This window comes from Salminus brasiliensis, chromosome 22 (genome assembly GCF_030463535.1).
Source record: "Salminus brasiliensis chromosome 22, fSalBra1.hap2, whole genome shotgun sequence".
Classification (NCBI taxonomy): domain Eukaryota; kingdom Metazoa; phylum Chordata; class Actinopteri; order Characiformes; family Bryconidae; genus Salminus; species Salminus brasiliensis.
The window spans coordinates 21,659,894-21,678,029 of NC_132899.1; the positions used below are offsets into that span (position 1 = coordinate 21,659,894).

The 18,136-nt window shown below is 41.6% G+C and overlaps 1 protein-coding gene across 2 annotated transcripts; it reads right to left on the reverse strand.

Moving 5' to 3' along the window:
* Positions 1-1,933: 1,933 nt before the first annotated feature.
* Positions 1,934-18,020, reverse strand: foxk2a (forkhead box K2a). Of its 2 annotated transcripts, none has more exons than XM_072667535.1 (9): positions 17,510-18,020; positions 16,127-16,324; positions 9,893-10,034; positions 8,998-9,144; positions 8,620-8,813; positions 8,324-8,520; positions 7,913-8,179; positions 5,432-5,632; positions 1,934-3,906 (listed from the first exon to the last, which is right to left on the reverse strand). In XM_072667535.1, exons 1-9 carry the CDS (start codon positions 17,800-17,802, stop codon positions 3,737-3,739), a joined length of 1,809 nt encoding a protein of 602 aa, XP_072523636.1. In that variant the 5' UTR covers positions 17,803-18,020; the 3' UTR covers positions 1,934-3,736. The 2 variants fall into 2 exon arrangements, with proteins under 2 accessions (XP_072523636.1, XP_072523635.1); XM_072667534.1 differs by having other exon boundaries at positions 1,934-3,909; positions 17,510-18,019.
* Between the last annotated feature and the right edge of the window lie 116 nt (positions 18,021-18,136).

Here is an 18,136-nt window from a genome sequence, read left to right on the forward strand (position 1 = left end):
CTTGTGTAAGTCTCTCCAATCCAAACCAAGAAAGGAGAACAAGGGATCACACCCCAGATACCCACAAGCACCAACCAATGGGCATCAGGAGGCAAGCCTTACAGATACAAAAAAACACATAAAGGTACAAAAAAAACACATAAAAACCCAGGAACAGGATGGAATGAAGAAGGAAAGAGATGGGTATCGATATATATATCGATAATAGTGATGGGGATTTGATGAGGAGGGTGAGGAATTGGATGATGTTGTTATAAACACTTAACAGACTTACAAAAGTGCTTCACTGTTTACTCACAAAATACCCTTAGCTAGTTTGTATTGACTAGGACTCTAAGCTTAGCTACTGCTAAACACAAAAGTCAGGTTGGAGACTTCACCCAAGTTCTCCTGGAAGAGGTGGGTCTTCAGACAGCGAGCGACTCTGCCGTTCAGATGCCCAGGGAAAGTTCGTCTAGATGCTCGTCTTTCACGGATCGAAAAAGGATGATGGGTCAAGCCCTAGACATACTTAAAGCTCAAAGCTTGAAACTTGATGTGCTGGGACAAAAAGGGAGAGTTGAGTAGGGAAAGGGCTGGGATGACGAGAGAGCTTTAGATAATGGGAAAAGGAACAAAAGGAAAGGAGAAGCCCTGGGAAGTAGCTGGGATGGTAGATGAAATAGTAAAGGTTGAAATGAAGAGAATGGGGTAGGTGAGGAGAGGTCTGAGGTGGGAAAGCCTGACACAGCCTGATGCTCATCTGCAAATGAGAGGGTAAAACAGACAGACGGGCAAAAAAAACGAATGGATATAAAGAAACCAGGGAAAGATGAACGAAGGCAGGACACAGAAAAGGGTTCACATTAAGTGTCACACAATCAGAACCTAGAAAAAGCTGATTTCAACATTAGCCAATAGAATGACATCTAGCCACATTGTGCCATTATTAGCAGAGCTGATATGAGTATCTGTTAGATCTATCAGATATTTATAGTTTTAAATGTTCAAGCAATCACTACCTAGAGAATTGGAAGCATCTTGACCATAAATGCTGCTACCTAAGATTTAAGCCTAGACCAGGACGACATCTACCTACCAAAAACAAAACAAAACAAAAAAACTTTCCAGAAAGATGTTAAACCCATTAGACCATGCATACTTCTTGAGTCTCATAACTACATTACTGTTATCATCCGACATTAGTTTTACAGGCCCTAAAATAGAACTCTTTGGGACACAAGATTAGCCAAACCATATGGTTACCAAAAGCAATAGTAACAATAGTTTCTGCATTAGGATTAATAATTGAATAATAATCCTACGGTTCAAGGGATTTATCAGAGACTGAAAAAACTAGGGATGCACAGGTCCAATACTAGAATGGGTTTTCGGGTCTGATACTAACAAAATTAGCTGGATCAGGTCTCGGATAGGTCTGATACATTTATACAGAACCTGATTCTATCGCTGCTTTATTGCTTTATGCTTTATTAATTCAACAATGGTATCGGACCAGTATTCAATATTGGCAGATACGCAAAGTTCAAGTATCAGTATCTGTATTGGAACCGAAAAAGATGGATAGGTGCATGCCTAGAAAAAAACAACAATCCAGTGTGCTTGTTGAAATGATTAAAGGTACACGGTTCCTTTGATTCACTAATTCGGTCAAATATCTCTGGATTTCTTGTTCTCTATATGCTATTCAGTTCTAATATGTACATGGTAAAAATATGAATATGGAATGCTTGTACAACCGGATTTGATGGGCCACCCTTCCCACTTGTCTGGCAGAACATAGAAAACTCCAGGAACTTTTCATTCTGCACCAAATACTGCATGCAATACTACATTCACTAGCCATGTGATCGAGATCAGACAAATTCCATTTCAGGTCAGAAATCTTAAATACAAATATACTTTTTGAAACATAAGCAGCACTCACACACACTTAGAACAGAAATGATGGAGCTTTTAATTTATGTAAAAAAAAATGCATTTACTCACTGAAGCAGAAAAACATCGACCACTTATTTTTTTTCCCCAGTGGAACAAGTATGATCTCAGCCAACTTTTTCAACGGTCTGAACAAAGTAAAATAATATTAACGGGCAAAGAGACTGTCAACTGTAACACAAAAGTTAACAAACACAGCCAAGGACATAATGAAAACATAAAAAAGAAGGAAGGGTCAAGAGAGGAAAGGAAACAGCATTAACGAGTTAAGTGCAGTAATGGTCCAAATCACAAAGAAGAGTTTCAGTCTTTTTTCCTTTCCTCCTTCGCAGTTCCTTTCCAAGGAACCAGCTCAGGTACAGTATATTTTCTCTACACATTTTTCATGCAAGCTTTGATGAAGTTTTTGAATGAAGTACAACTGGAAATATATTTCTTATTTCATAAGTTATCTGTTAAAATATGAAAAAGCTCTGAGGATGTGAGAAACATTTGGATTTGATTTAACAGAAGTAACACAAGTCCTCTATCAATAGTGTTTTCTTTGAGGAGGTAACTACATTCATTTCCATAAACATACGAGTCCTTATGTTTTGAAAAGAAAAAAAAAAAAAAAAAAACAACAACAAAAAAAAAAAACAGACAAACAAAACATGTGTGTGATAAGAAATGCCAATGACCTCACTTTAGCATGGTGTTTTGTTGTTGAATATCTGTGCCATGGAGAACATAAATATAGACAAATAATATCCTAAGATACACATGTACAACAAATTACTGCATATCTACTAAGGACTGCATTAGGTAGGTCGACACTGAGGCTAGCTGCCATGATACAGGAAAAGGCTCCCCATTCTACCCTTTTGCCAAAGAGAATCAAGCTTGTGTTAAAACAAATTAATAAAATAAAATAAAAAATAAAAAAAGTGAAGAAGAAAAATAAAAATCAGCTCATAAGTTGCTACTGTGTGCAGTTTCACAGTTTCACAACTTCCCTCAAAAAAAAACAAAACTGTTTGGCAAGTTCTTATTTGACCGCTTTCAATTTCTCGTCTGGTCTTTTTTTAATATCCCATTTGCTCAGAATATTCAACAACCGGTTGGATACAAAGGACCTGTGCCTATAAATTAGATCTACTTTATATACAACGTAAATTATTCAAATAGTTATGCTACGGTTAAGGGTAAACCATAGTAGATCAGCCCAGGTGGTGTAATTACCTGCATACACAGGAATGTTTGGAGGTTACACGGAGCCTCAAGGAATTTAAACGGATCGAGTTGACTTGAATTTCCAGCTTGTTCGGCTGCCAGCTATTTGTCCAGAGAATGCAAAAATCCATCTCGTTCATGATCTCTCCACCATACGAGTTCTGCCCAGAGGTAGAAGAGATGGAGGCATGGGACGTCCCACTAGGACGCACCCAGGTTTGATCTAAAATACATTTTGTAGCTTTAAGTACACTATATCAATATATGTATGCATATGTCTGTGAGTACTTAAATATTTTGTTAAAAGGCCTCCTGCCACACACACTCTCGCTGTTCACTTTCAGTCGTCCATCTCACTACAGCATCGTGTCCTCGCGTCCTCCTTCCTTGCATATTGCGCACGCATCTCTGCCATCTTCAAATGTTGCTATGCAATCCTACGGTTTTGCTTCTTGCTTGACTGTTTGGCACCTTGGACAGAATGACAGATGACGTAGTTTAACTTGGTGGGTGGGTGGGTGGTAGGGAGGGAGGGTTGGCTTAACTAAGAAAGGTTTGTGAGGCCAAAGGTTATGATGGGGCAGCCCTAATCAGTGGTGTCTCTCTCTCCTGCGGCAGGAACGGCTCCTATGTCCCCTCCGTCTTCGGTCTTGATTCGTTTGGATTCGGGTTGCTCCGACTGGTCACCGTTCTGCCGCTTGGTTGGCAAGGACGCTGATGCAGAAGCATGAGTGGCCAGCATGTGAAGAGGACTTGCTACTGTGCACAGAGAAAAGTAAAAATATATATAGTGAAATACTACAACAACAAAAAAATGGGTAATTCATTGAGAAGTAGGGCAGCATGGGATGTGCAACTGAAAATTAAATGTTCTGGTTGTTGAAACAAACCCCTGTTGAGGATTTTTACTTTCTTTATCTGACTTTTTCACCCCTGTCCAGAGGTGGGACCAACTGTGGTAAAATTAGGCAAACAATTTAATGCTCCTTGAACCAGTCAAGCTTTCAAACCTACAGTGCTGTGAGAAAGTATATACACCCTTTCGATTATTCATCTCATCATTCATCAACTGAACTTATTTTTACAGGGTGTATAAAAAGCATACACCCTCTTGGACATCTTCGCCTTTTATTGCTTGTGGAATTATGGTCAATATCTGCAACTTCTTAACAGAGGAAAAAGATTTCTACAAAGTAGAATGAAGGGGGGGGGGGGGGGGGGTAACTGCAGAAGTAACCACCACCTTTAAAGTGACTGACCCAATTGAACAGCAGTCCAGGCAACTAGTGCTAGCAGTCTCACAGGGTGCAGGGAATGTGTCTAAAGTGAATGCATCTTCCAGTCCCTTCCATCCTTTCTATTACAGTCAGTGGTTAATCAGTATTCCTGCCTACAATACACCACACTCCATGCAACTCAGAGAAAAGGTCACTGAAGAACAAAAGTTGGGGGAAGGATACCCGAAAATCAAGTCACGGAACACCCCCTGGAGCTCAGTTAGATCCATCATTAAGAAACAGAAAGAATATGGCACTAACCTGGCCTAGAGCAAGCAGACTGAATGACTGTGCAAGGAGGAAAGGGATGCCAAGACACCTATGGCTACTCTGACTAATCTAAAAGAGTACTGGATGGAGCACCATCATCTCTAGAGAACACAGTTCCACTGCTCCACAGCTCAATGCTGGGGGGCTTTATACCCCTCTAGTCCACGCCTGGTATTAGTCATGGTGCCAAAAGGTTCACGTTTAACTGCTCCAGACAGCCTTATTCTACAGGCAATAGAATAGGACGTAAAATAGGCAAAAGCTACATTGTGCGTTTACACCGGTTGTCTTTATCTTATAGCTAAATAAATTTGGGAAATTGGGGCAAATATATAGTATGTTTTCGATAACTTCAAAACAAACCATTTTAAATGTATATGGGAGGGCTGCTCATTATTTTTATTTGTCTAAGGAGGCTTATTTGTAACTATGTTCCAAACAACCCTACCACGTAGTGGTGTTACTGTGAGCTCTTAACAACACCTTAACTGGCCACCTACAGCTCATCAATCTGATTAATTGCTAAAAAATAAATAAAAATAATATTTTATATATATATATATATATATATATATATATATATATATATATATATATATATACACATACACATATATGATGGTACTATGAGTTACATGAACATAAACATTATGTTCATTCAACCCATATTCAATAATTACAATCATTTAATACATGAAAACAATATTTAAAAAAAGATACTACAGATCCTGTACCTGTGTTTGCTGCTCCTTGGATTGCAGCCACCACATGGGTGCCATTTTGAGTGATAGCCTTAACAGGAAGCTGGTGCTGGCCCAATGGTGCTTGCTGCACAATAGTAACTGTCTGTATGGGTGTGCCTTGGGATGTCTGAAGGATACGGTTTGCTCCACCTATAGAGGCTGCTGTGATGGCAGGCACAGTTTCTACTTTCACTGAAAAACAGCAAGAAAAGGAGAAATGAGAACGAAAGCAATCAAATTTTTATCTAATGCAAACGTCTAATACTGATATTGGGGATCAGATTCATTATTAAATTATCCAGCTCATTTTCACCATAGGTATAACATTAACTTTTAGTAAACCCCTCTGGACTCCTTCAAAGCAGCAAAATAATCAACGACAACGTAGGTATTACAAAATAGGCATTTAGCACTAGTGCCACTAGGCCTGGGCAACAGGGTGACAACTGATGACGCTTTAAAGGAGATGAAGCAGTGTTGCAAAAAATAACTGAACTAGAGATCTAATTAAACGTTAAAACTGATATTAAATAATGTGTACATGTTCTGAGTGAGTGGTAGTAATGTTAATGTTGCATTGTCTGCATTATACATATATTAGTGTTACCCTGTGTATGCACCATCTCTTTGCAATGTGTTTGAGAAATCATTATCTCTACTCATTGTTGAGGTTTCTCCAGCAGAGGGCACTATTACTCCACCAAACAAGTCTTCTTCAAAACATAACATAAAACAAAACAAAAACAAGGTTGTGATTTTTATATTCACCTATCTATCCATTTTCCATGAAACATTGGGCGGGGAAGCCATCTTTCTTTACTTTGTGTTAAAACCTTGATATATCTATTGATCTGGATTACACCAAAGTGATTATAAACACACAAATTGACAAATCTCTCTCTCTCGCTCGCTCTCTCTAAAGGTAAAAAGGTAAAGGTGCACGTATTTGTCACTGTACAGTGTACAGCGAAATGTGTCCTCCTCATTTAACCCATCTGGTAGTGAACACACACTCACACACACACACATGTGTGTTAGGGGCAGTGAGTACACACACACACCCAGAGCGGTGGGCAGCCAACTCCAGCGCCCGGGGAGCAGAGAGGGTAAAGGGCCTTGCTCAAGGGCCCAACAGTGGCAGCTTGCCGAGCCTGGGAATCGAACCCACAACCCTGTTATCGACAGCCCGGAGCTCTAACCGCTGAGCCACCACTGCCCCATAACCATTTACCCCAGACAACATGGGAAGCATTGTGCACAAATAACCTTACTACCTCACTGGACTCAATATTTATTGCACACTACTCCTAAATTATTTATTATTCTTTGTCTGTATTGTGTTGTATTGTCTGTCTGCACTTGTACTGGGTTGCACTTGTGTTCTGTATGCACTGTGCCTATGTTGCACCATGGTCCTGGAGGGACGTTGTTTCGTTTCACTGTGTACTCTGTATATAGTTGAAATGACAATAAAAACCCACTTGACTTGACTTGACTATATAACTATGCGACACAGTCTAAAGAGGAGGACCTGCATCTGTGGTTGTCCGTGCTAAATGTAAAACATCCACACATACAATTTTGTGGAGGAGAAATCATACACCACAAAATCCTTATCCAGAGAAGTGGCTCGGTTATGCAGCTCTGGTAAAGCGGACGCATTGGGTGCTAGTGAAGCTCTTAAGCAATGTCTTACCTGACAGTCTCACAAACATCTGACGCGTCCGCTTCACTGGACCGGAGTTTCTCATCCTCCACAAAATGGTACGAGCAGATGTATGGACGTTTAAGTGGAAGTTTAAAAATTTAATTTTAACAGATGAAGGCCCTCTTCTTTGAATGTGGCAGCCCACAACACTCTGATCTTTTTGTGTTGTGTGGGAAAACGAGTTAGCTATGCTCTAAATCAGTCTGCACCTTACTCTGCACATTTGGTGCTTTCCCTGCTCCCAACACACCTGATCAAACTAATCAGCTTGTTAACAAGTCCTTTGGAAGTTGCAGGGTTGTGTTGAAGCAGGGAATTCACTTAAATGTGCTGGGCAGTGTGCCTCCAGGATCAAGGTTGAGAAACTCTCAATAAAGTTAACTTTAAATATCCTGTTGGAATGTTGGGTTAGCACAGCTAGTCACTTTATGGTTCTTTATGGTCTGTGTCCACAGCAGTGTCCAACCTCAGACCGCATTGACTTTTAATACAATATGACCGTAAACTACTACAAACTAAATGATTGGAGATTTAAACACAAAGGCTGAACAAACTCCACCACCCTGGCCTACACTGTTCAGATTGCAATCAAACTATTTAAAAGTGTGGTCCTGGTATATGCTTTGAATATACTTTCGCTGACATCGTGACGTCAAGTTAGATTGCAGACAGCTGTCAAACTAGTTCATTACTGGACTTGGTACACTGAAGTAGGTCAAATCAATAAAGCATGAGGTCAGGTTTTAAGCATATACTCATCCTACCTTTGATCTCTTGGTGCTCTCCATTCTCCTGCAGTTCTGTATGGGACACAGCCTGGCCTTCTCCTGTGTGAGCGTTGGCTGTGGCGAAGCCCGTCACCGTGGCGACTGAGACGGGTATCTGGTGCACCACGTGGACTGTCTGCATGACAGGCTGCTGGGAGGTGGAGGTGGTCACAGGCGTGGCTACGGCGTAAGTCACAGGTTTGATGGTCTGTGGGAGCTGCCGCTGAACTGTGATGAGCACAGGTTGGCTGGTGACTGGTGAGCCTGGAAGACAGGCAGTTTCAAGGTGAGCTGGACCTCGGCAATGGCAAGCGAGCCAAACAATGTGCTTCTATTTACAATAAAAGTGTAGATCTGAATGTAGTCTAGAAACAGTTTAGTCGTGCTTAGGAATGAAAGTAATTCCACCTGGCGCGTTCTGTGCGAAGCGAGCCTCTTGAATGACTGCTAATTTAGGCTGAACAGCAGATGCTGGAGCAGAGGCAGGTGCAGGCTCTGGATCCATGGGAACAGGTGAGCCTTCTCGTGATAAGCTGTCAGGAGTCTGAACGCCACTAGAATGGGCCGACAGCACCCCTGCGTGGTTAGGAGAGGCAGGGGCACTCCTGGGATGTAGAAGATAAAACACGTAGAGTGAAGCCACTGTAACATAAAGTAAAGGCAGTATGTGTGTGTGTTCTGAAGAGGCAATGGCTACTACGTACCTGGAGGATAGAGGGCCAAGGGGGGTCCTAAAACAGGGCACGCCACGGGGCCTTCGTTTGCGAAAGGCCTGATCCATGAGCTTGCTTTCCGTCGAGGGGTCTATCCTCCAGAAGGAACCTTTGCCTGGCTCCTCTTGCGATCTGGGCACTTTGATGAAATAGCGATTTAAGGACAGATTGTGGCGAATGGAATTCTGAAAGGCAGGGAAGCAAAGCACAGGACAGGGAATTCACATTTGAGCAGCACGTTGTCGTGATGTTATGGGTTATAATCAACATCTGCTTACCCCCCCCCCCCCCCGTCCCATTTCATTTTACACTTAAAACGGTCATATAGGGGAGAAAAAAAAAACAAGGAAAAAACAAACACAACCTTACCTGCCAGCCTTTGTCAGCTGTTCTGTAGTATGGGTAGTTTTTAGTGATGTGGGTATAAATTCCATTCAAAGTAAGTTGCTTATCTGGGGCCATTGTGATTGCTTGAACAATCAGTTGTGCATACGAATAAGGTGGTTTAGAGTCATCCTATCAAAACACAAGAAAGCATTAAAAATCACTTCCTCTACTTTAACAAATTAACAAAAATATAACGAACTTTACATTACAACATTCATTTAAATGAATCGGGTTACAATTATTCTGACCGAATTAGCCTTAAAACACACTAGAGAACTAAGTGAAACTGCACAGCAGAACTAATGTTTACAGCAGAAAGCAGGAGGGCCAACAATGCACCCTAATCCCATCACATCAGATGATTAACTACTCTGTGTTACTGTGTAATGAAAACCAGAGATGCACTGGCAGATTCATTTCAAACTCACTTCTTTCAGGTAACAAAAATATTCTGTTCTGAATGCATGTGGAAAGACTGTAATTTACAGATTGAATACTGTATACGCAAGTAGCAGCTTATTACACCTCTTTTTCCAATTCCAGTCATATTTAACATTTTACATGCAAAGAAAGAAAAGCCAAAAATTTAAATAACTCTACGATCAAATCATGTTTTTTTAACTGCTGCTCAAACATGCTTGAGAAATAATCAGCATATGAACTACTGCAGGTACACAAATTTATTCTGACATTCAGTAGTAGTAGTAGTAAATGCCCAATATCCTACAAAACCTGGAAAGAGTCCAAAATGACTACCTACCAATAACCTACTGACAGGTTTTCTCTCTGGACTGACACCTTTTTATGTTTATATCTTTGTTACAAATGGATTTCCCCTTTAACTCTAAAGGTGCAACTGTAATGTCTAGACTCATACCTTTGGACTGTCTCCTCCGGAGGCTTCTTTGTCGTTTTCGGACTGCGAGTTGTCCCCTATGAGCTCGGCTGTGAGCCCACGCCCCACCCTGTAACTGGACAGCCCTGCCCCACGAGGACTGGAGGGACAGGAGTTGGCAGCGCTGGCGGGGGAAAAAAATAACAGGTCACCGTGTTAAGGGCAAGACATGACTTGTGTTTAGGGATGTCCCGATTTAGTTTTTTTTGCTCCTAGGCCTGATCGCACCTAATCGCTGAGTATCAGCCAAAACAGATCTGATCTTTCCAATCATGGTCTTTGTGTTGATGGCAAAATAAACAGAAAACAGACCAAACATCTGGAGGAAAATGGCTCAAACGCAGTCAAAGCAGTGAAACCACAGATATTACATGATGTTTAAGTTCCACTGTAAAAGAATTTCACACTGCCAACTGGTTTGTACCCCCTCACTGCTGAACATTGCTCACAGCTGCAGGCTCTGAACAAAAATTATAACTGGCAACTAGAGGCCACCAGAGTACACTTTGCTAGAATGGTAAAAACAAAGGATCAGAACTGGATCAAGCTTAAAAAATAGGTAATTTCCCCAATCTATTAAATTGATTGGGACGTGCCTAGGTCCATATTATACACACAGACTACAGGACATGGATAATATTCTATATTGCGTTTATGACATGTTAAAAACAAAATTTGTAAATTTTTGATGTGACGTAGTCAAATATTGACGAACTAATTTGAACCTAAATTATTAGTCTGTTGGATCTTCTTATAAGGATGCATACAGTATGTAACGTGTAACAGTATGTTTTTGTGTGGTTTTTTTTTATATATTCATATAAAAAAGGCCAAAGCAACAAGCAACTACAAGGTGAGATATTGGCACTGGTCGTAGAGCAGTACACCAATGCCAATCTCACAGGTTATAGCATAAACCTTGAGTGTTTTATTGTAGTTATATCACAGTTTTGTTAGATTTAAAAAAAAATGCTTCAGTACTTCAGTCATTAAATCAAAGACAGTTTATAATTTACCAATCAGGGTTACAAGCAACAGCCAAACATCAGGTGATGTTACAGGTTATATTACTCCTGTGGCTACAAACTGCTACAGAAACCAATGCTGTTAGATATTAAGAACTTGTTCTACCTTAAATTGTGCAGCAGATCATGCTCCCTCTGATTGGCTGATCAAATTTTTTGTCTAAAACCGCATAATGTACCCTACCTATCAACAATTCTGAGGAGTGCTGTCCTGTTTTAAAGCCACAAGCGTCTTTGTTTAGTGTACTTATGTGCGGTTTGGGACCCCGGGTAAATAACAGCGTGAAATTTTCAACGTTTAGCTTTTGTTTGGTTTTTGTTTTCATAAGTGATTGTGGTAACTATGGTAACGTAGTTTAAAATTAATTGTGTCTTTTACTTGTATAATTATAACGTTGCTGATGGTTATGGCTGGTGTGCTGTTGTATAAACGCTGGTGTCGTTGCTGGGTTACACATTTGTGTGGTGGAGAGCCAGTATCGTGCAATATTAGCACTCCTAGAACATCTCTCAGCCAATCACATTGTGGGGCCAAAAATGGATATTCAGTAGCATCTCTACATACAATGTAATACTAAAATAAGGGACAGACAAATTTTCTGTCTTTATCTTCAGTTTCTAAAATGCATGTTCTATTAGGCTTGCCGTAATAAATGCTATTTTTCACCTGCTGCCCCTGAAAACGTCCTTGATTACTGGGACAACGTGACACTATCCTGTTTCATGCGTCCCATAAGCTGAGTGTGTCTAGACTAGGTTTTTCTACAGACTTCAGAATTGCTTTTGCTGCTACTATCTGCAGTCCCATCAATTAAAGAAAGCTGATGCTTGGACTGAATCCCTATGTCCTACACACCCAAGGCATTACAATAACCCAGACATTCCTCAAGATGGATTGGACTGACTGTGGACGGTTCACATTTTACAATTTGCATCACTCTTGGATCACAATCAGGAATTCCAACACAGTCATTGATTGTTAAAGGTTTCTTCTAGATGCATGAGAATATTAGAGTAGCATCAGTCTTGGCGGACAACTGCCAAATCAAATCAGCATTTGATGTATTTACTCAAAACCAGAGGAGCAGTAGCTTTAGGAGACATGCTGTTGCTGTACTAAAAACATCTGCATTTGATTCATTTTACTGCAAATGTAACCCTCTATAATCCAAACAGGCAGTATAGTCCAAGCATCTACATTAAACTTGTGTTTATGTATAAGCAGCTATGGCCATTAAAAATATAGGACTAACCCAAAACATAATAGCACAAACCTACTCTTAGATATCTGATTTTTCAAAGTGAGCCTCACACCACAGTGTAATAGATCAGCCAAGAGGTCTTTAACAGCATGTAAACAACCCACTGAGAGCTTTTAAATGTGGTTCATGTCAGTGACTGGTTCCTGCATTCAGTGCGCCATAAATGATAGAAGAGCAAGGCTTCTTCAACCTCACTGCTTCAGAAACGCAGTAATGGGGATGTCTCGTTCCTGCTCTGACGGGCTAAGTTACTTCCTTCCACAAGCTGTTCTAGTTATGTTAGAGCAAACTGCATTTGGGTGTGTATGTGTTCAGACTAGATCATTGGCTTCTCTTAGTGTAAACCAAGTGATGTTGGTGGTAGACAACATTGTGCTTAAAGGGTTCTTTGTCTTACGTCACAGAAGAACCACATATTGGTTCCCTAAGGAAGCATGTTTGTCATAATCAGTGTGAAGAACCGTTGCATCAAGTGTTGAAGGTTCTTTAGAGCTTTTTTTAAGTGTAGTCATATTTCTTAATTCCTGTCTAATAGCTTGGGCTACCCCATCACACAATGCAACCAATGCTGGGAGGGCACATTTATGGCATGTGGCTGAACGACTTATCCAGAGCTACATACATTTGAATCATCTTACACAGGGTAGACGAAATGTAGTGTTAGAAGTCTTGCCCAAGAACTTCCATTGGTGCAGCACATGGTGTACAGGGAACTGAACCTTAGTCTACCACAGGGAGAGTGTTGTTGTTACCCACTACACCATCTGCTAGGAATAAGCTAGCATGTGCTTCCCCACAAGTCCTATGTAGTGAACCACTACATCTTTTTCACACCGCCACTAATGCAATTCCATTAGACAGCTTAGCGCAACTGAAGTAGTGTGTGCCAATTTCCAGTTTTGTTACATCAGCCAACAGATGACTGTACTGATGAGCATAACAGAGAGTGATGGGAGAAGGGGGAATCCAGTTGTGCTCTCTGGGACTCCCAGGCACGGATGGCTGTAGCATCACCAGGAATCAAACTAATGGTCTCCTGATGCTAGTTTCTTAGACTTTCAGTTTCTTCCTAAACACAGAAGTGTGAGGTGCTTGACTATGAATCTCTTCATGAATCCTCCTATCTAATAGCAACAGCTGTAAAAGCAAACTGTCCAAATAGTGGTGAATGTGCCATCTTTTCTGAGTAAATCCCTGCAAATCCTTCAAGTATAAATAAACAAATGAATAAAAGCTCACAATCCCGCCAAAATACTTGAAATATGTTCCTGTTTGATTTCACTCAACCTCAAGGCCACGGCATACACTTAGGACTTGCTCTGAACAGGAGTCTTTACAGTGTGAGCACTCCAAATGCTGTACATTCAGTTGCTATTACCAGCCTGTCAAAATAAGGCAGAAGGCTTAATGAAAGCAGCTCACTTATCAATGACTACTCCAGTTCCTTGACATTTTCAGAATGGTGGAATGCATAGAAAACCCCTTTGTGTAATATACTGCATGCAGGGTCATTAACAGTGACGCTTCAGTATTTTCAAAATGTCCACAAAAAAAAAAAATAAATAAAGTTGCAAATGGCAAAAATGGTTAGCTTGCTTCTCATTTACACCTTTAACAAGGTCTAAAAACCATCACGTTACTTAAGGAAGACGTCCACATGTGAGACATATTTACACATGATGAAGGCAAGAAATTCTGTAACTGTAGCAGATAGCTTCTATAGCACCCCTCATCTTGTAAAATCGCAGCTGAGGGGCTAAATGCAGGTTCCCATGTACAACAGACAGGGAGCCCTTGCAAACTGAAACAACGCAGTCAGTCTGGTAAGGCAAACGTGCTTTGATCGTTCACTGGCTACATTAATGCCGCCTTTTGTTTACTGATAAACAACCAGATCTATGGTGTTTGACTAGGTGCGATCAGTGTGTGACTACACTGGGTATGTTTTTTTTTTTTTTTTTTTAATAACAAAGTAATAAAATAAGGGTAAAAAAATAATAATAATAATAATTCCCATAAGTGAAAGGTGCGATTCCAATGCACGTGCATAAATCTGTAACTTCATCTTAAAAACAGTTATATATGAAATATAAATATGAAATCCCAAAATTCCCAAAAATAAACATTGGGGTCCATTTCCTTTGTTCCTTGTCTGTACTGTGCAGAAAAGAGCAGCTTTCAGCTTGAACAGCTTTGCGCTACAGCACTATCCCAATTCCAGCGTCAAAGCATGCAGTCGCCAGGGACAGTGGTGCAAGAGGTATGAACATCAAGCAATGTGAACCGGCCTTAAGACTCAACGAAAAGTAGAAAACACTGATAACGCAGCTGATGTGTAAAGGGTATGAACTGCCCCTATAAGTGTAGTCAAACACTGACTACCTTGTAGTGATGCTAAATGAGATTTACGCTTGCCTAATTCACTAGTGCCGGAAAACAATCACTAAACAAAGACTTCTAACAAACTCATGCCTTGAACTTACTTCCAGATCATCACTGCTTTCTATGCAAGCAGAACCATGGGCAAATTAATCGTCCTCTGTAGCAGATCAACACCGTCTGATCTTTGCTGGGGTATCAATCATTAAAAATCTATAGAACTATTTCTCACAAACTGAAAACTGGAGGGAAAAATATAAATCATACACTATTAAAATTAATAAAGGTTAACAATCGCTGTAAATAGTGCGTTTATGGCCAGAAATTCACCTCAGAAAACCAAGCCATCTGCAGCGTGGCCGGCAGAGACCGCTGTGCGGTCTAGACATAGAACAAACAGTTATTGATTAATCGTTAATAAACTCTGACCTGACTGCAAGATCTATTATATAGAAAATATAACATGCTTTTAATTTGGCAGTTTTCATCCATGTGGAGGCATGTAGGCAGTCAGTTGTGAGAGCCACGATATTGATTGAAGCTAGTTTTGCTTTAAATTTTCTTCCTGAAGCAAGACTCCATGCAGACAATAAAGGTGCCCTTAAACAGGATTGCAATAGCCTGGCTCAAAGAAGCTACTGAGCCCCCATTGCGATGGTCAGCTTAGATGGGTCTGCCTAAGGCACACGGTTGGATTCTGGCTATGTAGATAGCACAGGAATGATCTTGTGGTGGAATTGTATTTCAGAAAAGCATCACAGTACGGGCAGTGCCCACTTTTGTAATATTCTCTAGTGTTTTGGCTGCTTAGTGTCTCATTGCCTCTTCTGTTGTGTGTAAATCACGGCTGCAGTGCATGTTCAGTAATTACACTGCACAAGAATAAAATCTGAAATCGTAATGAGAAGGAAATTTGGGCTTTGTACATTCCCAATAAAAGACTTTGTCCAAGAGTTGATTTTCTTTGGAAAAATCACTCCCTATTCCCTAACCATTGGGTTGGGCAGCAGCTGTCAGCTGCATTCTTAAAAGAACATAAATGCACATTGGGGACAAGATTGTCATTCAGTATATACAAGCTTAACAGCTGATCTACACTAACCAGTCATACCCTTCAAGGCCTGAACTACACTAGACCTCTACGGTGTCCTGAGAGCATCTTGCACCAGCAGATCCTTTTAAGTCCTGCAAGTTGTGAGGAGGGGTCTCCATCAATTGAAACAGCCTTGGGTGCTCATGACCCTGCTGCCAGTTCATCTTCCTTGTGCAAGTTTTGCTGGGTACTGATCACTGACCAAGACCTTTTGTTTTGAAGATGCTCTGATGCCATGGTTTGACCCCTTGTCAAAAGTAGCTTAGATTCTTATGCTTGCCCATTCTGCCTGCTTTCAACACATCAACTTCAAGAACTGACTTTTCTCTTGCTGCCAAAATGTATGTACCCTTGACAGGTGCCATTTAGACAGTCAGCATTACTCACTTCACCGTCAATATTATGGTTTTGATATTATGTCGAAACGATGTATGCACTGAGCAGAATGAGGTTTTACCTGATCGTTCCAGTGGGAGAGGGCAGGGGACTCATCAGGTGGGCAATGTTGTCTGGAATGTTGATGGTGAGCGGTGAGATCTGGGGCTGGACCGCCTTGACAGGGGACTCTGGGGCGTTTCTCCTATCCCCTTTCTTGCCGCTGGAAAGGGCGGTGAACGTGATCTTGATGTTTGTGCTGGGGAACCGGAACGTGCACCTATAAAAGGCAGAGGGAAGGTCACTGATGTGTCAAACACATTTTAAACTGCATAAAAAAACGTGAATCAATGTGAACCAAAACATAAAAACAAGGTTTCCTGGTTCAGTTACTGAGACCTACAAGTAAACAAGGCCCTAGCCTTATTGCCAGCCAGTAACTAAATCCAAAAGCATCTGTGGTTTATATATGGACACAAGCATGACTGGGTTACATAAGAGATATTCCTTTTTTTATGAACATAGACGGATATATTTGAACCACAGCTAAACTCCAACACAGACACCTGGCTCACAGAGGTGATGACATTTAATCTGACATTTGTCTGGCTTCGGTCAATCTATGAGCAAATGATATGGAGAATCTATCACTTATGAAAAACAAACTCTATATATTTAACCTAATGCTACAACTTTCAGCCATTCCAGCAAAACACACAAGTCACACAGACCATGGATTAAAGTCTCAACTGCATATACACAAAAGAGAGCCTAAATAAAAGATCATATGTCAAAACACATGCCTGACCTGCAGTGTTTGGATACTTCAAATATGCAGCTATAAACATGCGGTTCAATTACGTCAGCATTTTAACTAATCCAGTTAGACAAGGGCATCATATGCTACTATAGTCTATTCTGTTTTACTAGAAAGAAACAACTAAACTATTATTTCTACCACCAGCACACACACACACACACACACACTCTCTCTCTCTCTCAAATCTCAGTGAACTCAATGCCCGTCTATTCAAATGACTGGCACAGCTCACAGCTAAGCAGATGAAGGGTTAAAGGACAGGATGTCGCTCTGTAGCTCGGTTAGCTTGGTGTGGTTCAGACCGTTTACATGACAAAACCTCAAAGACTGCACGAAACGGGGACTATTGTCATATTACTGCAGAAATGAACACACTATACTGATGAATCAGCCTCCAATTAACTGCTCTGGAGAAAAAAAAAAAACAAACAAACGGAGGAGGGGAGGTTAGCGTTAGCCAGCATGCTAACTGGATGAGGCAAGCAACATGAGACCTGCGTCGGTTTCGGTTGTCATAACCAACACGTGCTGCCGGGCCAAACAAAACAAAAAAAGACACCCTACACGTCCAATTACACGCCTGTTTTACCCAGTGTGCAGGGACTGAGCCAAATTAATAAAACCCAAGAACACCCGTGGTCTTACACTCGGGGGAGCTGGAGAGGAGGAGCCCCCCGCCTCTGAAACACGCCGTCCACAAACACCCCGTTTTTGCCGAGGCACCGCAGGTAGAAGTCGCCGCCGCCGGCTCCGTCCTCGCCCGCGGTGAAGATTTCCAGATGCCGGCGGGAGATGAAGCTCGAGTGGCCCATGCTGACATCCACGGAGCCCTGGGACGAGTTCCTGCCCACGGTCACCGAGCGCTTCTTCATCAGGTACTCAAACTCTCGGCCCTCCAGCCGGGCGACCGCAGACCCTGACACCCCGCTCACCGCCATCTTTCTGATCTAAACGGCTTTCGGCGTCGATGTGCCCTTGCAGACCGGCTTCGGGATGGGATAACTGGAGCTGAGGCTGCTCTTGAGCTTGGGGCGGGGGGCGAATTTGAAAATTTAGCCGGGGGGAGTCGAATCGAAAGATGGAGATAAAAAAAAATGTGGAGGATCACGCCAGCGGCTCCCAACCCACCGCCGCAACGGAGAGAAAGAGAACAGGGCAAAACCCACCAAACAAACCGTGGGGGCGGGGCCAGCGAGACAGGCAGCGGGAACCACCAATGAGGGATGGGGTGATGTAAGGGCAGCAGCCAATCAGAGTTACGGTCAGGGCGGA